Source organism: Diabrotica undecimpunctata, chromosome 9 (genome assembly GCF_040954645.1).
Source record: "Diabrotica undecimpunctata isolate CICGRU chromosome 9, icDiaUnde3, whole genome shotgun sequence".
NCBI classification, from domain to species: Eukaryota; Metazoa; Arthropoda; class Insecta; order Coleoptera; family Chrysomelidae; genus Diabrotica; species Diabrotica undecimpunctata.
In genome coordinates, this window is record NC_092811.1 from 53691919 (window position 1) to 53713962 (window position 22044).

The window sequence follows — 22044 nt, forward strand, 5'->3', positions numbered from 1 at the left end:
CATACCCATTTAGAAGCGGATAAGGACCATGTTTAAAAAAAAGAGCTCAGAAAAAGTTACCAGCTTTTCAAATTGTAACGCCATGGGATTGGCAACAACTAGTTAGAATTACTGCACAAAAGTTTAAAGTGGTAAATATGGAACTAGAAGATTTTTTGGACATGAAATCCCTCTATTCTGATAAAAATTCCCCGTTTGTAAAAGGCAGAAAATCTGAATCAGGAGACGTAATGCACATATCAGCTGCAGTTCACCTGCAAGCACGTTCTGTAAAACCAGGAAGTTTGTTTTATAAAACAAATTTTACCCAGGAACACTTTGAAGAAGTAAATTTCAATCGTCGGGCCATAAAAGAAGGTCCGTTAGAAGTAATGCCAATAAGGAAAAGTGAGAAACCAATAAGTACAAAAAAATATAAACATTTAAAAAATCTCCTACAATGGGTTCCTAAAAGGTTTCATAAGTTTTATGAAGATTTGAGTCATGTTGAACAAAAAGATGAATAATAATATAATTAGTAAGATGTTTAATGAAATATATTCTTTAAGATTTGTATTGTCAATTAATAAATAAAAATTGATTGTGAAAAGTAAACTTGGTTGTTTAAAATAATTATTAAGTCCACTACTTTAACAATTTACCCGTACGTAAGTCCAATTAAGTCCCTATATTATTAAAGTTACATCGAGTTATGTCACATAACTTATATAAGAACAAAAATTTACTAAAGTGATAAATTGCAGTGTATTTCCACTTCTTTTTGTAGCTTATTACATAAATAAAAAAATCCAATTGCATAGTTAACGATGAGAAATATAGATTTAAAGTAAGTGCAAAACTTTAAATGGCTACCCTGTCAAATTTGCATTATGTGACTTAACACCTGTTGGCTCTCGGGTACAGATATAAGTTTATAGAATTTTATCAGCATATTGCTAGATATTCAGCCTATTATTAAGCAAATTTCGTTATGATTTTTATTTTACACTCTAGATGACGTCCCGTTTTAGGTATGTAAGAATTGAGAATTTAACGGTTTTTTTACATTATAACCTTATTTTTGTCGATAGAAAAACGTGTTATATACTCTGGTGCGTAAACATTAAATTGAAATGGCGGATTTAAGTAAACCTGGACCTTCTAGTACAAAAAAACGTAAGATTGTACAAGTGAGAAATCCTAATAAGTTAACAGTGGAAGAAATTATGGAGTTTTTATATGAGTCAGATCAAGAAAGTTTTTTAGATGACAATGATAGCGATTATGAACGTGTTAGCAAAATAATAAATATATAAGATTTTAATTTGTATCTATTATTTTATTTCTAGATCAAATACAGAGCGAAAATAAAAGTGACAATTCTACAAGCGAAGACGAATATTTGCAGGTGGGTGAAAATAATACAGTTGTTTCTAAAATAAATAATCAAGACATTTTAAAGTGGGAATGTGAAATTGACAATATGACTCAAATTCCCTTTGTTAAAGAAAACAAATTATTGGTTGAATCACCGGGTGAGCATCCTTACGATTGGTTTAGAATGTTGGTTGATGACGAACTTTTAGAAATGATAGTACGAGAAACCAATATGTATGCCGTGGAGGTCCTCTGTACTAGTAGTGGTAAAGAAAAGTCGAGAATTTCAGCTTGGAAAGAAATAACTGTTTCAGAACTACTAATTTTTTTGGGACTTACCCTACATACAGGAACAATAAAACTTAATAATCTACAGGACTACTGGAAACAGCATCGGTTGTTTTCTCTTTGTTTTGGAAATTATATGAGTCGAGACCGATATCTACTTATTATGAGATGCTTACATTTTCATGAAAATATAAATGATCCACAGATAAGAACAGATCGACTTTATAAAATAAACCACTATTAGATTATTTCACATAAAAAATGAAAAGCATCTACTATCCAGGCCAGAATTTATCATTAGATGAACCGATGGTTTTATTTAAGGGCAGACTTCTATTCAAACAGTACCTTCCTCAAAAGCGACATAAATATGGAATCAAAGTTTATATGTTAACCGAAAGTGATAGGACCGTTTTAGATTTAGCAGTTTATACAGGATATAATGATGTACTAGGTGGTAAAGATCATGCACAGAAAGTAGTACTGCATCTTATGCGCAACTACTTGCATTCTGGTCACTCTCTTTACATGGATAACTATTACAATAGCTATCATCTAGCTAAAACTTTAATCGATAAAGGTACTTTTTCCACAGGTACACTACGAAAAAACAGAAAAGGTTCTCCAGAGGATGTTTTAAAGTTAAAGTTAAAAACAGGTGAAACGAAAGCCAAATATTTAAATAGCGTTATGATTGGAAAATGGTGTGATAAGAGAGAGGTAACATATATTTCAACTGAATTTAAAAACGACATGGTAACAGTGAAAACTAGGCGAGGACTAGAAAAAGAAAAGCCTTTGCCTATTGTTAATTATAATTAGCATATGGGTGGAATAGATAGAAGAGATCAGCTTATGGCGTACTATCCGACAGAGAGAAAAACATTACGTTGGTATAAAAAAATAAGTTTGCATATCATTCAGTTATTACTTATTAATTGTCATATCCTATATAATAAATTTTATGGCGAAAAGAAAAGACAGAGCAACTGAAAAAGCACTGACATGAGATCTTAGAAAAGTTGTTACCAGAAGTTCCATCTCCAGGAAAAGGCAGGATACAAAATGTTGAACACACACCTTCAAAAATTGATGTCACCAATGAATGCGGTAAAACTTTAAGAAAAAGATGCTGAATGTGTTCTACCAAAAAGATACGAAAAGATAGTATTTACCATTGTTTAGAATGTGAAGGAAAACCAGGACTTTGCCTAGGAGTATGTTTTCAGGAATACCATAGAAAATAATAGACTTCATTTATTTTTGTTATTTTTATTTTTAAGTTGCAAATAGGACATTAAACTTTTCCCTAAAAAAATGGTTTTCAATCATTTCGTGAAGGCTCATATGGCTTTCGCATATTTCTCACATATGCGGATACCGCGCATGTGCGTCTAGAAAAAAATTTTATACAAACCTACAAATATGGCTTTATAGAGTCTTAATAAGGTAAAATAAACTTGTATATATGAATATTTTCATTTTTAAGAGAAAAAAGTGAGCCGCACACACGGTACCTACTAGTAATTTCTGCCGCCGCGAAAGGGTTAAATCATGGCAATATGCTAATTTTTGTATATATAACTCGTACATATCGTTCTTTTTTGAAAAAACTGAAAAAAAAGTAGTTTTGCGTGCTAAAGGGTTAATTCTCATAGAAGAGTTGTAGCTACCAAACTTAAATCAGAACGAACCGGAAGACAAAGATATTTAATTAATAAGAAAAAAGATGAGGCCATAAAAAATCTTTACGAAAGCCTGAAAAACTGACACCTTACAGCAAATAAGAACAAATGTTAAAATTTCTCAAAGTTCAAGAAAAATTATTGTTTGCAAAGTGCTCAATCAATAAGTAAAAGAAAATTATTCTTCTCTTCCAAATAATAAAGAAAAAGAATTTTCAAAGATAAGCGGTAAACTGATAAGAAATGCAACAGCGCACTGCTACAACCAGAAATGCATTAAGCCCCTGAATATAACCGTGATATTGACGCTTCATTTAACAAATGAATGTCCGTCCCGAATAAGGTTGTAACCCTAAATATTTGTGAATCGGTATTATTAGCGGAATAGGGTTGTAAACATCATTTGAGTCGTCTATTATCAAAGGCGACAATCTCCATTTTTTTGTCAAACTGAGTTAAATTACGAAACTAAGAGGATAAATTAAGATCTTTCAGAAAAACATTTCGGTCATTATCATAGTCGACTAAAAATACGTGTAATTAAACGAACAAAATATCATTCAGTTTCAAAAATGGACATAAAATATGAATATTTCTTTTAAACATGGAAATCTTCCTCTTAGCCAATCAGACGGCTCGCTGTGATGCACATGATGTTATTTTATAATCACACTTTTTAGTTACCTACTATAACTAAAACAAAACAGTGTATGCATTTGGTTTTGTCAATTCATTTTTAATTTTGAATAATAAATTATCACGAATAATTAATAATGGAACAACAAGATGTTAAATTATAGCCCGGTTACAGATAATTGAGAGATTTAAAGAGATAGACCAATTGGTATACAAGTGGTACCGATCAAAATATATCCATGTGCTTAGATCAAATGACATCTGTTTTAATAGCTCCTCTTGCCTTGTTACAGGATAGTATTCAGAAAACCGCAAAAATAATAATTACTGTAAAATATAATTTTATTAGGTATAATTATAAATATATTATATTTAAATAATTATACCTGTTAGGTCTATTTAATCAAAATAATGTTTTTATCTGCAATCACAATAATGCTTTTATTTACGCTACTGCTAAAATTTGACGATGTAAGCCCCTTTTTATACCTATCAATAAAAGTTTGAGTGTATGACTCCTCTAACTCGATTGTCGGGTTCTTGTCACAGCCCTGCTGTGCTGACCAAGGTTTTTAAATTTCCACGAAATTCTGAACGACTGATAACAAAACTGATGTGGCTTTCGGTATTGTTATACATATAATATTTAGTTTAAACTCTGTAAAGAGAGCACGCATTTATTAGTGACGATTTCGCTGTCAGAAAAATATTAAGTACCTAAATAAAAATGTGGCGTCCATGGGAGAATAGTGCATTAGAAATTGTTGAGTATAATGAAGTAGAAATTGTTGAAGAAAATGAGGAAATTCTACCACCAAATAATCCTGAAAATGTTGCTGGACCAAGTAGAGGAAGTATTAAAAAGCCAGAAACAAAAAAACATTTATCGAAAGTCGCTAAAGAAATTATGTTAAATGTGTTTAATGGATTATGTGAAGAATCGGAACGGCACGAGAGTGTTTTAAAAACTGCGGCTTTAACAAAAGTTTCATTTACTACTGTATATCGAATTATAAAGGAGGGCATTACAAATAGACAAAAAAGGAGCGACTTTGGACTACATCGATCTATTGAGCAACATCTTTTAGGTCCCATTTCAGAAACCATTTATAATATATTTGCAGGTAATATTATACCCACACTTAACCAAATTTTAGCTGAATTAAAATCTAAAAATATTATTAATTGCTGTAAATCAACTTTAAGAAAATTGTTACTATCAAATGGTTGTAAATATAAAACAATCAATAAACGACATACTATAATGGAAAGTGCCCGTTTAATAAAACGGCGTAATGAATATTTGGAATAGATAACCGAGTACAAAAATAGAGGAATTAAATCTATTACTTAGATGAAACGTGGTTTGCCACTAACGAAACAATTGGCAAAGGTTGGACTAATGACAATTATTACAAAAGTATTTGTAAATAAATATATTATTGATGATGCAGCAAGTAAAAATGGACATACAACTTTAAGACTACCACCATATTACTGCGTTTTAAATCCAATAGAGTTGTTATGGTCTCAACTAAAATATAATGTGAGACAAAAAAATGTAAGTCCAAAATGTTATAACACTGTCGTGACTCGAATAGATTCTGAATTTAAAAATATATCTGAGGATAACTGGAAGAAAACAATAGAGCACGTAAAAAATATCGAAAAAGAATATCTTAAAAACATTCCTGTTCTAAATAAAATTATTATCAATGTGGAGAACAGTGATTCAGAGAAAGAAAGTGACGAAGTGTAATGCCACAACTTTCTCTCAATACTGACTTTACCCGAAATATTTTATTACATAATCAGGTGTAGGGATTATCGACATATGTTCAACACCAAACTACTGCTTCAATTTTTGAAGAAACACGTGGACTCATTATTTATAATTATTATGAAAACTTCACTTATTGTTGCAATATCTATATCTTTGAAAATAAGTTCTTAAGAGAAAATAATAATGTAACTAAGTGTTGACTAGATAAAGTTTTAATTTTTACTTCAAGGTTTTATAAATTATTTAAATATATATATTTTTTTATCTTTCACTACTTACTGTTTGCTCAATTATTAATTAGTTTTTGTATACAAACCCATTATTGTTGGAACATTTTATAGAAAATGCATTGCAGAAATATGATCAAAGTAATTTAAACTTACACAAAATCATCAAGACATAAAATTAAGCTTTGTTTATAACAATACAAATTTATAGAACCAATTTCTTATAAAATATACCATATTATGTTTCATGTAGGTCGGTACTATCCTGTTCTTTACCAGCCTATAGTGCTGCTTATCGCATTTTTCTCAAATAAATATAACCGACCTATACCACCAACTAATTGTAGAAAACTTTCTACAGGGCCTGAAAGCTGGAAAGTAAATTAATAGAAAAATAAATATAAAATATACTAAATAGAAAATAAACTAAAATTAATCACATGAGCCCGATTGTACATCGCAGGCTTAAGCGATCGCTTAATTGAACCGGCGCAGTGGCGGCCTCATATTTGAGCGTGGGTTCAACTTCATGAGGGTTGTTCAATGCCAAGTTTAGTTAAGCCAAGGTTCATACAAATTTTGATAAGGTTGGCAACTTAACGCATGCGTATTCATTTATAGGTTAAATCAAATGTCGCAATTTTCCCGCTAATTTTACATTATTTGGTTTTTGTGAATATAATTCCTCCGATAATTCTGTTACTTATTATTAGTATAATTTAAATTAATTAGTTTAATTTTTAGTCGTTTTCCTACGTTAAATTTGTGAACAAACCATTGGAATAGGTAAGTATAGTATATTCTTGCAATATGTTTATTTTTATGTGAAAAATTGTTTGTAGAAGTATATTTTTTGTAAAATGGACTCAAGAAATGGACTGAAAAAATATTGGTATCTTTGGCCAAAAAGTACAGCAACATTTTAGAAAATAAAATGTCCAATGTGAACATGAATAAGAAAAACGTGGTGGCGTGGAAAAAAATAGAGGAAGAGTACAATTCTTCAGTCGGATTAAATTTTCGTGAGGTAAAAGTGCTTCGAAAGAAGAATGAGAACATTAAAAAACGATCCAAACGAAAATATGCTGATGGCAAAGCACATGTTAAGGGTACAGGTTGAGGTTCCCAGATGGACAGTCAGATCAATGAAATTGATTTAAACATAAAAGGAATTAGGTACCCGATTAGAAGGATTGTATTCAGAATTCGATGATGATGCTGTGGTCTAACAACCTGAAGAGGTGTATGAAGCTTGTGATTTTATTATTGATAAAACCGAGGAAAGTGGTATGTTATACAAAAGGTTCGTTCCAAGACGCCACACTCGTACGATCCCATAAACCGTTACGAAATCGATTGGACTGTTTTAATGCGCAGAATCGAAATTAAACGGTTTTATTTCGATCCAGAATCGATTACCGGAACTTAACCCTCTTGGAACGTGTTTGTGTACCATTTCAAGTTCGAGTTGCGCCGGAGCCATTTTCACTAGGAGTGCCACGAGGATTTGTTGATATTGATTTACAGCTGTGCTTTATTATTAAAATTGAAATTTAAATTTTGAAACAAAATAAGAAGAATAATGGATTTAAATAATGGTAAGTGAATATCATATAAGGTAATTTTACTAATTGGGTCATCATATTACAAAAAAACTGCAACTTATCTTAGTTATTTTCTACTCATAAATTAAACTTTGTTGCAATGTACATTAGATGCAATTAATTTATTCGCGTGTTTTATTAAACTCACGGTAAACTCATCTTTATATCCAAATAATTTTTCAAAATTATAACAGAAATATTTTATATTTAAAATTATTTTGGAGTGTGAGACATTATGCTGTCTGATCTGGATGTTATACAGAAAACTCGCACAAGCAGAGAAATGAATCAATTTATTGAAAAGATGCAGGGACATCATCCCACATGGTTTGAGTTTATCATCTTAAATCAATGTATGATGGCTTATTCAGAACATTCTCTATTAAATTATATAAAAATACTGTACACATTTTAATGTTTTGCTTATTTTTATTGCAGAACTTCAGTCCTACCTCATTCTACAGCGACAATAGAATATAAATGGAGTGAGAATGCTTCTAAACTACTCATAGATTTATATAAAAAGTATAGAAACCGAGTAGGCACTGTGGAAGTTAGGAGCGTGAAGACGCTTTGGGTGATAATAGCCCAAGAATTAAAAAAACATAATGTTCATGTTACTCCCAACAATTGCATAAATAGATGGAGGGTTTTGGAGAGAAATTATAAAAAGTTTGTCGATAACCCAAACCAAACAGGCCGCAAGCGGAAATACTTCGAGTATAAGGAGGAAATGGATGGAGTTTTTACAGACAGAGTAAATATTCGCCCAGAAATTGTTCTTCATAACGAAGAGACTGACGATGATATGGTGAAAGATCATGGAGTACAGGAAGCGTCTACCAGCCTCATCCCAGAGGAAGCATCTACCAGCCAGATGCCACAGACCACAGCACCAAAATTAAATAATAAAAAAAGTCCTATCGGTAGAAGAGGAAAGGGTATTGCTAGGATGAGGCTGATTCGTGAAAAATTTTATGAAGAACGACTTAACCTGGAGAGAGAAAAGATTGCGGAGATGAAGAGAAGAACAAATTTGTCTCATCAAATCGCCAAGGAGCGAAATCAAATTTTAAAAGATATGTGCCAGAATTGTAAGTGTTGTATAGTTAAGAGAAGTGAATTCCATGAGAATTTATTATAAACAGTTGTAGTTTTAGTTGTTTACTTTTTAGTATTAAATTTTTTGCTATTAATTTTTAAGTTGTAACGTTAGGCACCAATTTGTAACGTTCCAACGAACATTCATTGGGTGCCAATTTGTAATCCTTCGAGGCTCAATTTGTAACATCCCAACGTTGAGCTGCTGTTGTCAACTTGTAACCGCAAACCTTAGTTTGCTGCTACAATCCGACTAACATCACTAACAACGTTGGAGTGACAAATCGTTTCCCGTTGGGACCAATTTTTAACGTCATAACCCCTAATGTATCAATTGCAAAATTGCTACATTAGACGTTATACGAAACACTCCCTGGCTAGCTCACTCAGGACGTGAATATGGCCTACTCTGGAGCAACACACGCAAACAAGTAAAAAGAAGAAACAATACACAGTTAAATTAACACATGTTTATTAAAATATTAAACAAAAAGGGCAGAAAAATACATGTTTAAATATTATATTGAATTTAAATAAAAATTATTTGACTTCTTGCTACAGTGTTACATTATAGTAAGGAAAAATGCTTGTCACCAAATCCTAGGTTTTATCCTGGTCTTTTCTGCTATGGTTGTTAGCAAGCCATGTTGTTAGTTGTGGATTTTCTTGCCCTGGAGTCAACTCTCCTATTGGAATGATAGTGCCATTCTCAGGCCGGTTGGTCTTCTGGATGTTAATATAAATTGACCCGCACCTGAGAAATGTATCCCGGAGGTTGACTAAAATGAAGAAAAACACACCTTGCTTCAGAAAATGGTGAAACCAAAATGAGAGACCTTGCTTGGGGGATGAATAGGTGACCAATCAAATTTAACAAAATTTTATCATTATTCACCCAAGCAAGTCGAGAAACAATTCTTATTTATGTAGCAAATAAGTAAAAGTAAGGATATATAATCTTTTTAAGCAAATGGTAATTACTTTTTACTACTGAAATATTCTAATATTAATTACAAAGCGGATTCGGTAAAAATGACAAGATATATTTATTGAAAAGTTAGATAATTTAGAATTTAGAAACATTTCTATATAGAAATGGTAGTTTGTCAAAAGTTAATTATTATTAAAATCAAAAGATATTATTAAGGATTTAAATTCAATATTTAAAACTGTAAAAATATTCGTAAAACTTTTACATACTATATTAAAGAAACTATATATTTCTTATCGCTAGTTTTTATATAAAATAAAAAAACATAAGAAATATCCACAAAAATATGTACCTACTTACATATGATAATCATAAATAATGAGATTAGAATTTTCAAAGTTAAAATTATAAAAAGATTTTTATACAACAGGTAGAATCAGGAAACCGATAAAATATATTAAACTCTTACCTCCTAATTCAGGAGACGACACAACAATTGGTTATTATACTTTTACAAAAGTCATGAAGAAAATCGACATTTTTAGAAATAAAAGCCATTATATCGACTTTTGTATCGAACGGGAAGGGGGAAATGTCAACAAAAAGGAGTCTTTGTCACTAGCATTAAACTAAACAGAGAATAAAGATGGCACCTCTCGTTCCAAAGTAACAGAAATAGAGATGAAATGATGATTATTAAGAAAATAGGAAAGGTAGATACTGAAATATATATATATATATATATATATATATATATATATATATATATATATATATATATATATATATATATATATATATATATATATATATATATAAAGAAGATAGATTTGGACGCCAACTGGTTTTTATACCAAATACCAGTAAAAATGAAAAGAGAATAATGAATCAATTAAGTAACGACATAATTCTGATACAATCTATATCTGAGAAAATATATAGAAAAATAAGAGATTCAATGGAGGATATAGAAGAATATGAATTATGACAGAAGATATGGAAATTGTAGAATAGAATTAACGAAATATATTAATATAAGAAAGAAAGCAGGCAATGTAGCAGTTATAACGCTACAAAGTTAAGTTTGTATGTAGGATAGAATATGGCTCAAAATCACCAAGGTGCAGAATTGGCTTTGCTAGCAAATTAATGTTGAATTGATATTGATTGAATTGATATTGAATCTTGACTTAAAGAAAAAAATAAAATTAATAAATGACTACAACTAACCTGTTTTGTGTGTACTTTAACCAATATAGTTTATAATTTAAGTAAATTTTAAATTAAATCAATACACATGCATAGAAAGTCATTTCGGGAACGCGTCCTAATGGACGATATTCAATAACAATAAAGTACAAAATATAAATGAAAACGTTAAGGTATTTAACACATCTCCTTATTTAATATACCGTCTTTTTTAAACAAAAACTAATTTTGAAAAGTATACTAAAAGATTATTTAATTTTAATAAGTAAAACTGCAAAAAAAAATTGTCCGATAACGCACAAGTCATCTAGTGAATGCATCGAAAATCGAACAAAAACAATTCTAACTGAACGCAGTCATTCAGTGACAAACGTCAGTTGACGAAGAACACAATAAAAAAGACGGCTGTGGGTGCTTTTATCATCAAATAAATTATATTTAATTGGTAAGTACCTTTCAATTCATTATTTGTAAAGCGTACATCAATTGTCCGTCAATTCGTGAACGTATTTATTATATTTAATTATTAATGAAATTCTTTTTTATAACACCAAATATCAAAGTAACTTCAATTATGTTGTTATTGACAAAGTCAAGTTGCATTTAAGATGGCAGGCGTGCAATCAAAGCGCGCGCTTATTTGAAATCATCATTTCGTGAACGTTCCCGGACATAATGACACGTTCCCGGAATGACTGTTACGTTCTCGGAATGATAATTATCGTTTCTAAGAGCGAATCATTTAAATCTTTAATACATTTCTTTTATCATTTAGTTGCTTTTTTATTACAGGATAATGGAGACTCCTCATACAGAAAAAAATAAACGAAATACTCGAAAAACGCTTAAAAAAATAGTGCAGCTTATTTACGCCAAAGAGAAAAGGCAAATGCTAGAAAAAGAAAGTTTTTAGATAAAATGACTGAAGAACAGAAAGAAATAAAACGAGCTAAAGAGAGGGAATATTATAAAAAGAAAAAGCTAGAAAACAAAGTGAAGAAAATTACCGATATGACCGAACGAGAGAAGCGAAAGCAGAGAAAAGATTGGAAAAAAGCATCAAAAAAATACAGAGAAAAGAAAAAAGGTTTTTCAAATCAAATAAGTAATACGCCGCCACAATCAGATGACAACTTATCCGTAGTAACTCCAGATAGAAGACAAGTAGGCAGAAAAACAGTTCGAAAAGATAGGGAGAAAGCATACCGAAAAATTAAAAAGCAAGAAGAAACTATTGTTCAAATGAAGCGGAAGATTCAATCTCTGACCAAAAAACTACAAAGAAAAGAAGCCACAATGAAAACTGTTCCAAGTCCCGTTAGGAAAGTTAATGCTTTAATTACAGATATTCACGTTCCTCCTACAGTACGCAAGCAACTTCTGTATAGCGAAGTATTGACTAGCCAATTGCAAGAAAAGGCTGATGCTTTTCCCAAAAATTCAAAAGAGAGAGAAGTCTTTAATAAATGTATCGGTGGAAGCACTTTGCGGAAATACAAAATGCTACATATGGCCAAGAAGATTTTACCAGCTAGGTTAAAGGAAACAAACTCTAAATCAAGTCTTTTGAAGTCTGATGTCAAAGTTCGCGAAATTGTTTTAAAGCAAGAAGTTCGCCAAAAGGTCATTGACTTCTTCGAACAAGATAATGTAAGTCGAATGTGCCCTTCTAAGAGAGACTATGTGAAACATAATTGCATTAAAAAACAAAGACGCGTGCTTTTACACACAGTTAAAGACCTTTTGTCAAAATTTGTAAAAGAAACTGGAATTGTCTTATCATACGCAACGTTATTGAGAGCAAAACTATTTTGGGTCGTAGCGCCAAAATCAAGGGATAGAGAAACTTATATGTGCGTGAAGCATGCAAATTTTGAAGAAATATTCAATAAACTGAAATATGCAAAAGAGCTTAAACACGCGTCTATTGAACAATTTATTGAAAAATACACTTTTAATGTTAAGTCTCACGACTGCATGAATAGTTTATGTGAAAAATGCAAAATTCCCGAATTTGAATTAGGAGATAATAGAGATTCTTTGACATATTTTATGTGGAGGTCCGTTCAAGAAGAGAAAATTATAAAAGATGTGAAGAAGACCTTTAAGATAACAAAAAAGTTATGATTTCCAGTACAGTACAAAAACTGAAAGTTGCTTTATTTGAAGATATTCCGGCTATGAAGAAACACTTATACGGCATCTATAGTTACAATAAATTGAAAAAAGAACTAAAAGAAAATTTACATGGAAATGAGGTAATGATACAAATAGATTTTTCAGAAAACTATACTATGAAGTACGCAAATGAAATACAGTCGACACACTTCGCTAAGAAACAAATATCTATTCATACAGGCGTATATTATTTGCGAAGCGATAACAGTAATAATTTGAAATCAAAATCTTTTGCTACAGTAAGTGATAATTTAGATCATCAAGCACATGCCATATGGGCTCATATGAAACCAATATTAACAACAATTTTGGAAAACAAAAAAATTGACACACTTCATATTTACTCTGACGGACCAACATCGCAATACCGGAACCGTAAAAATATAACTCTTTGGATACAAACATTGGTTAATGATTTTCAACAAGTGACCAAATCTACTTGGAATTTTAGCGAGCCTGGGCATGGTAAGGGCCCTATGGATGGTGTAGGAGGATACCTAAAAAGAGTAGCTGACAGACATGTCTTAATGGGTAATTATGTTAGAACAGCCTCAGAATTCGCAGATTTGTTCAAAACCGCTATTATCGAAGTAAAAGCAATCCCAGAAGACGACGTGATTGAGGAAAAGAGCCGTATACCAAATTCTTTGGATGCCATTCCAGGCATAATGAACATCACAAAAGTGCAATGGCAAAAAGGGTTAGATGTTTCAATAAAGTTATATCGATACGAACATTTTCATAAAGAGCTAAAACTATTGAAGCTTTCTAGCTTGTGTAACTTAAATGCAGTTGAACCTGTGAATGTTTTTATGCCTTCAATCCAATATCCTATTGATCAAGAGCCCATGATAACAGATAACTACTTAAATTGTAAGAATAGGGTAAGCATTTATAAATATGTTTACAACTCTTCCTCTTCGGACGATGAAGATTTAATGACAATATCTCGTAAGCAGCATAAAGGTAAACATATTGATGTTGAAGCAAGTACATCTTATGGCAAAGAAAATATACATCCAAATGTTGTATCCCTTGGAACATTCTTGCTTGTTAAAGTTTCTACTGCGAAGCCAAGTATTTTCTTCAGATATGTTGCTACCTGTCAGACGTGTGTCGATGACGATGATGGGGAAATATTAGTAACATTTTTGAGATCTGTGCGTAATAATATCCGAAAATTTAAACTGGAACCAAAGGATGTGTCATATATTAACTTTGACCAAATAATCAGTATTATTCCAACACCATTGCCGAAAAAAGAAAATAAGCTAGAATATTATTATTTTGATAATGATATTGATGTTTTCGAAATTAAGAACTGATTCAAACTTTAAGAAGATAAAACAATGATTATAGAAGTTCCATTAGATTCATTTATAAAAATGTTTAAACTTAATTTTAATAAGAATTTATTAATAGTAAGAGTAATTTTTCTTTTTGTAAACAATATGGTAATATAAATAAATATTTTTTATTTAATCTGTTGTTTATAATTTAAATATTTCCTTACTTATGCCTTATGGTATTAATATTCTCATTTCGGTAACATTTTTGTCATTCCGGGAACGGTTGATCATTTCCGGGAACATTACAATATTTCAAAAAAATAGGCATAAATTAAGATATTTTTATTACACCTGTATTTATTATATTACAGAACTTTTATTCTAATTATGTAACGTTGATTCGATCCTATAAGTCTTGAATATTTTGAAATTTCCTAAATATTATTGCACGATAATAGCATCTTCTTTAATTTTTTGACATATTTTGCTTGTAGAAGATTTTTTATGTATTTTCTTCATTATTGTTTATATAATATAGACATAATATACTTAAGGTATTAAGCAAACCTTAAACTCTGTACTTTGTTTTGTTTTTGTTGATTTTATCAAACTTAAAAAAACGTTCCCGAAGTGACGGTTTTCTGTAAATTATTTACTAAAAAGCAATATTACTAAAAAAGTATATAATTCTGTGCGCTGTCCTGTCAAAATTTATTAATACACAAGTTTTGCAACAGTATAAATTAAGATTCATCATCATAGCTTTCAACTTTTTTTGACATAAAACCAAATTTGAAATTTGCAACCTTGGTGATTTTAAGCCATATAAATTTTTGTAAATAATGTGTATTTTGTAAATATTAAGTACATAATATAGTTTGTATTAGCTAGTAGGTAGGATAGTATAATAAATTTATGTAAATAAGGTTTGTTTATATATATATATATATATATATATATAATAAAATTTTTATTGACTAACCCATCCAAAACAGTTTTATATATTTTTTTAAACGAGTCACAAGTACTTCTTTTTTCTTATGTATATATATATATATATATATATATATATATATATATATATATATATATATATATGTGTGTGTGTGTGTGTGTGTGTGTGTGTGTGTGTGTGCGTGTGTGTTTTCTTTTGGTTCAAAAACTTCAATGTGTTATTTGTTGATATTTGCAGTAGTTTGTAGATAATTTGAAATCATGTCACATTTCATTACCTATAAAATCTTGAGAGTCTAAATAGAAACTGTTTCTATTCTGAAGATTGAACAGATAATGAAATATGAGATAAAACATCTACAAATCAAAAGAAATACCAACAAAAACAGATGAAATCCCAGAATAAAAAAAACATTCTTCTATCAGTGAAACCAACACACAATATAAGTATATAATCTATAGGTATCTAAATGTATATGTTGTAAAAACAACCTGTATAATATTGTAATCGTATAGATATTTTATCAAATTGTGCGCTCAGGTCGTCAGCTATCGTGTTAACGTGTGTGCGACTGATTTCCTACATCAGGGACCCGTCCTCCCCTCGTTATATAACTTAGGACCAGACAGACAGTGCCAATTTGCCTCTCGGCAAGTGAAGGCCGGGTGTGTGTGATCCCGAAAAGTACGTAAGCCGCGTATGCGCTATCGTGAGCCGGTGTTTTCAGTGTTTTGTGTTAAAACGTATATAGTTGGTCTCTCTCAATTTTATCATTTCATGTATATCTGTTACTGCCTCCCCGCACTCACTGTAAAGCTGATATTTGTATAACTCTTTTTAGTATTATCAGAATTGCGATAATTGTCAATGTTTGAACCAGCCCTTAAGTCTATTGTGTAAATAAATCGAAGGAAAAATACATTTTAATTGTTTTATTGCTTCAGTGGTCCTTAATAAATATTTTGAAGCAATTAGGTGTTCAAATACGCCTCTCTTAAATGTGGATAGTTTGGCAACAAAGTTTACCCTTTCCATCATTTGTGGTCTCTTCGAACCGCATATTGTTTATCGCAATTCATAAATCAAATTAATTTTCTCTTATTTAATTCTTTTCCCATAAAAATTAAAATAAAACCCATTACTAAGTGCTCTTCACAAAATAGAACTTTGCATAAAAACATAAGAAACAATCTCACGGCATATGGAACATTACGTCACCACGCAAGTGTTTGAAGTGTTCATTCCAACATTCTTAGATTTATCGCTCTTCGCCGGCCGGTATCAAGTAAAATTGCTGACAAGAAACATGTGATGTGACTATGGATTTATGGATTTTTTAGATTCATTTCTATTTGGTGAGTTCGTTCCAAGATATATTTTTATAATCACGCGTACAGGGACATTCAAAAGTTCGAACGCATATTATTAGTATACGGGACGAGTTTATATTTCGCAGGATTCGTACAGACATTATTTTCCGAGACTCTTGTTTATTATACGGGGTGGACTAAGCTGTGTTTTAAACTCTAAAATTTTTTATTTCTCGTGTATCTCTCATAGATAAATATCTCGCAAAGCTTTCGATACATCTCTAACCGCAATGGATCAATTGAAGAAACAACGCAAACCGTTGAAATCAAAAATCTCTCGTATCTCTAATTGGTTAAGGGATAACTCTGCTCAAGAAACGGATCCCTTGCAGTTCCAACTCCGTCGTACTGAACTAACGAATTGTTACGCCAAATATGATGACCTCATGGATCAGATTGAGGAACTGGACGAAGCAAACACTGAAGAACGCGATAGGGAAGAAATTGAAGAAAAATACTTCTCAACTCTAGCAGGTCTTCAACATAGAATGGAGATGCTCCAACCTCTTTCACACCAGTCCAGTTCTACTTCTCCACGTTTAGCTAGTGCTAAAGTGACTCTTCCCGAAATTAAAATTCAAACTTTCTCAGGATGCTTCTCAGAATGGAGTGCATTCTATCAGCTCTTCGAGACGTTAATTATTAATAACCCGGAACTCAACAACGTCCAGCGTTTTGTTTATCTCAAATCTTTTCTACGCAACGAACCTCTCCAGTTGGTAGAAAACATCCAAGTTTTAGAAGAAAACTTCCAAATCGCGTTAGACACTCTTCGAAATCGCTACGAAAACAAATCGCGCGTAATTAGTTTGCATATACAGCGTCTTTTGAAAGTTCCATCCTTAGTCAAAACTAATGCAAAGGTCTTACGTGAATTTTTGGTCACCGCAAAACAGACCTTACTCGCGCTAAAAAATATGAATGTACCCATCGAGCATTGGGATCTCTTATTAATAGAAATATTCTTGCAAAAAGTGGACTTTACCACTCACCGGTCTTTCGAATACGAGTTAGGGTCAAAAGATATTCCTACGCTAAATCAATTCTTTGTGTTTTTAGAAAAAAAGTGTGACATTATGGAAAAGTTAAACTCCTCAGATAATAACGATAAAAAAGTTATTAAAACTCACTCTAAAACGGTTCTCTTCTCTTCGGCAAGTAATAAAAATAACTCGTACTCCAAAACATGTGTATTTTGTAATAATGCTACACACACTATTTATGCATGCACAAAATTTGCTAATCTTTTCTTACAGGATAAGTATAAATTTGTTAATGAAAACAAACTATGTCGCAACTGTTTAGGAACTAAACACTTTTCTCAAAATTGTTCGTCTCAACGTTCATGTAGTATATGCAAGAAAAGGCATCACACACTCTTGCACAATGACCATGAAAATAGCTCTTCTTCTAGTAGATCTTTTCAACGACAAAATCACGCAACCTCTCGCAATGTACAAAACACTTGGTCTGATGGTGAAGCCGGTCCAAGTAATTCTGTCTCTCTCTCTGAATCTCAAACCTCTCAGGTATAAAATGTGATGACTTCTCTCTCTGCTCTGTCAATAAAGCAGGATGTTCTGCTGGCAACCGCTCTAGTCACTATTTATTCAAAGCATGGCGTACCAATACACGCTAGATGTATTTTAGATAGTGGATCTCAGTCGTCATTTGTCTCTAAAGATTTGGTTCAAAAATTAAATCTCTCTCCTTACAGCAAAAGGTTACAAATCTCTATCATCTCTGAACATAGTTCATTCTCGAACAAAATGGTCGATCTAGAAATTTTTCCATACAAAAGAAATGGTAATGGTTTCAAAATCTCCTGTGCTATTTTAAAAAACATAACTTGTAGACTCCCCCGGGTATCCATAAACAGGAGTAAATTTCATATTCCCTCTACAGTCACTCTCGCAGATCCCACCTACTCTGTCCCTGGAAATATAGATCTTCTTCTTGCCAGTGACATATATAGCGAGTTGTTATCGGATGGTTTAATACGTTTAGGTAAAGGACTCCCTGTTCTCCAGAACACACGCTTAGGGTACATTATGTTTGGTGCTTTACCTCCTTACGCATTTCACAAAGGAATTTATCGGTCACAGTTGTCCCCTACACAGTCAAATGTCTCTTTATTTGTGCAGTCCACATCTGAGGAAGATAAGCTCGATAATATAATTCAACAATTCTTCGAAGTCGAAGAAGTGAAACCCTCTGTTAAAATCTCCTCCTCTGAGGATCTGGCTGAACAAATATTCACTGAAACAACTCAAATTCTACCTTCTGGTCGGTTTCAGATAAAGCTTCCCCTCATTTCCGAAACAGCACATAAAATGCTGGGCAATTCTTACAACATGGCTAGAAAAAGGTTTATTAGTTTAGAAAATAAACTCTTAAAACACGAAAATGTATACTCTCAATATAAAGCATTCATCAATGAATATGTTTCTCTTGGACATGCCAAAAAGGTTCCTCTTTCTCTCACAAATGTGCACTTAGAAAATAAATACTTTTTACCTCATCACTCTGTCATAAAAGAAGAATCATTAACTACCAAATTACGGGTGGTTTTTGATGGCTCCATGAAAAGTTCCAGTGGCTATTCTCTTAATGACATCCTGTTGAAAGGAAAAACTCTTCAGCCTGAACTTTTCGACATTCTCCTTCGGTTTAGATTGTATACCTATGTCTTCACTTCCGACATACAAAAAATGTACAGGCAGGTACAAATTCATCCTGATCACACATTCCTGCAGAATATCCTCTGGCGGGATTCTCCAGAACAGGACATCGAATGTCTTGAGCTTCAAACCGTAACTTATGGAACAAAAAGCGCAAGCTTTCAAAGTACTCGTTGTTTGATGGAATTAGATAAAACTCATCAAAACAACTACCCATTGGCCTCCGATGCTCTCTTAACAGGCTGCTATCTAGATGACATTCTATATGGGGCCAATGACACGCAAACTCTTCTTAAGGCTCATAATGAGATAACTGACCTACTTAACAAGGCATGCATTTCTCTTCATAAATGGTGCTCTAATTCAAAAATGTTTTTGGAAAATGTTTCTACTCTCTCTACAAACTCTGCCTATGTTATTTCACCAGAGAATGCTTCTAATAAGGTTTTAGGTCTCTGTTGGAACCCCAGTACTGATATATTTTCAATTTCTGTACCTCAATTATCAATAAAGAATAATTACACAAAAAGGGAAGTACTCTCTATTATCGCTCAAATTTTTGATCCACAAGGGCTCATTAATCCCGTAACTGTTCTTGCTAAAATTATAATGCAAAAAATTTGGATTTCTAAAATTAATTGGAATGACTCCGTGGATTCAAATATTTTAAATGAATGGTTGAAGTTTATAACTGATCTCGCTGCTCTCAAAGACATAAGCATACCCAGATGTCTTTTCTCATGTCATGAAATTTCTTCTATTGAAATTCACTCTTTTTCTGACGCAAGTTTGAAAGCATATGCTGCTTGTTGTTATATACGGGTTATCTACAAATCAAAAAATGTCTCGTGCTCTCTCATTGCTTCGAAAAGTCGTATTGCTCCTTTAAAGACCATAACGCTTCCAAGGCTGGAACTTATGGGTGCTTTATTGGCTAGCAAGCTCACCACAAAGGTGGTTGATATCATAAAGGATAAATTGCCCTCTATTACCTCTATTAACATGTGGAGCGATTCTGAGATAGTTTTGGCGTGGCTCAGATCACATCACTCCAGATGGAATCAATTTGTCGCCAACAGGGTAGCTCAAATTCAAGAAAATTCTTCTCACTCTCATTGGAGACACGTAAAGTCTAAAGACAACCCTGCTGACATCCTCTCCAGAGGAATGATGCCCTCTAACATACTCAACTCCACTCTTTGGTTTCACGGTCCTCAGTTTTTGCAAACATTTGACCTAAATTTGTCTGAATATAGTCCGAAGTTTAATTCTAATAAATTACCTGAAGAAAGAAAAGTTGTTCTTCACACTCGAAGTGCTCAATTTGATTTCTTTGTCATGCTTTCTGAAAGGTTCTCCAGTTTCACGAAATATGTAAGGACTATAGCTTATGTACTCAGATTTGGTAATAACGCAAAGTCTGGCACTCAAAAATTATCCGGTGCACTTGAAGTATCTGAACTTCAAAATGCCGAAATGAAAATTATAAAATTATTGCAAAACTCAAGTTTCTCCTCAGAAATCGCTGATCTCAAAGGCAATAAGATTATTTCTAATAAGTCTCTCTTACAATTTGCTCCTTTTCTTGACAAAAATGAAATGCTCCGTGTAGGTGGACGTCTTAGGTATTCCGAAGTTACCTTTGATCAAAAATATCCTCTCCTCCTCCCCTCGAAAAATCATGTTGTTCGTCTAATTCTCAAAAAAGAACATCTTAGGCTCCATCATGCAGGTCCTCAGAATACTCTCTCTCAAGTTCGCCTTAGATATTGGCCCTTGAATGGTCTACGGGAGATTAAGAGGATAGTCCACGAATGTCATGTTTGTTTCAAGTTTAATGCCAAACCCTTAGCTCAAATCATGTCTGATTTACTGATTTAAGTTTTTGCTCATGTAGGTTTGGATTTTGGTGGTCCCTTTCTAATAAAGGCCTCTAAACTTCGTAAAGGTCCCTTGATAAAGTCATACATAGCTCTATTTGTCTGTATGTCCACACGTGCGGTTCATATAGAATTAGTCAGTGGGCTCACAACAGAAGCGTTTCTTCTTACTCTCAAGCGCTTTATCAGTCGAAGAGGTCTCCCTTAGACTATATTCTGTGATAATACGACAAACTTTCTTGGGGCTAAAAATCAGTTATTCGAACTCTATAATTTCTTGAAAAATAAGGAAACTAACTCTTCTATTCAGGCATTTTTAGCCTCCTCTCAAATTCGGTGGAAAACAATACCACCTCGATCTCCTCATCATGGAGGACTCTGGGAGAGCGCTATAAAGAGCGCTAAACATCATATCTATAGATTGTTGGGCAATCTCAAAATTACATTCGAGGAATTCAGTACCGTGCTTACCCAAATTGAAGCCGTACTTAATTCTCGGCCCATTTGTGCCCTCTCTAATGATCCCTCCGATTTCACATATCTTACCCCTGGTCACTTCCTAATTGGAAGGTCTCTCACCTCGCTACCCGACCAGGAGTATACATCTATCCCGGAAAATAAACTTAGCATCTGGCAAAATCTCTCTAAGCTCCAGCAACTTTTTTGGAAAAAGTGGTCGACTGATTATCTGAATCGACTTCAAAATCGTCCGAAATGGTTTCTCCCATTCAAAAATTTAGAACCCAATGACCTTGTGTTAGTTAAAGAAGATAATCTCCCTCCTCTCTACTGGTCATTGGCACGAGTGATGGATGTCTTTCCGGGTAAAGATGGCCGCGTGAGAATTGCATCTGTTAAAACTAAGGATGGG

The 22044-nt window shown here is 32.5% G+C and overlaps 1 protein-coding gene and 1 long non-coding RNA gene across 2 annotated transcripts; one reads left to right on the forward strand and one right to left on the reverse strand.

Annotated features, from left to right (window-relative positions):
• Positions 1-9130: 9130 nt before the first annotated feature.
• Positions 9131-10222, reverse strand: LOC140449561 (uncharacterized). The gene is made up of 2 exons (XR_011951829.1): positions 10081-10222; positions 9131-9459 (listed from the first exon to the last, which is right to left on the reverse strand). It is a non-coding gene; the product is annotated as an uncharacterized lncRNA (long non-coding RNA).
• A 6620-nt stretch (positions 10223-16842) lies between these two features.
• LOC140450771 (uncharacterized) lies at positions 16843-21174 on the forward strand. Its single transcript, XM_072544443.1, has 3 exons — positions 16843-17166; positions 18757-19623; positions 20185-21174. The coding sequence occupies exons 1-3, from the start codon at positions 16843-16845 to the stop codon at positions 21172-21174; spliced, it is 2181 nt and encodes a 726-aa protein (XP_072400544.1).
• Positions 21175-22044: the final 870 nt, after the last annotated feature.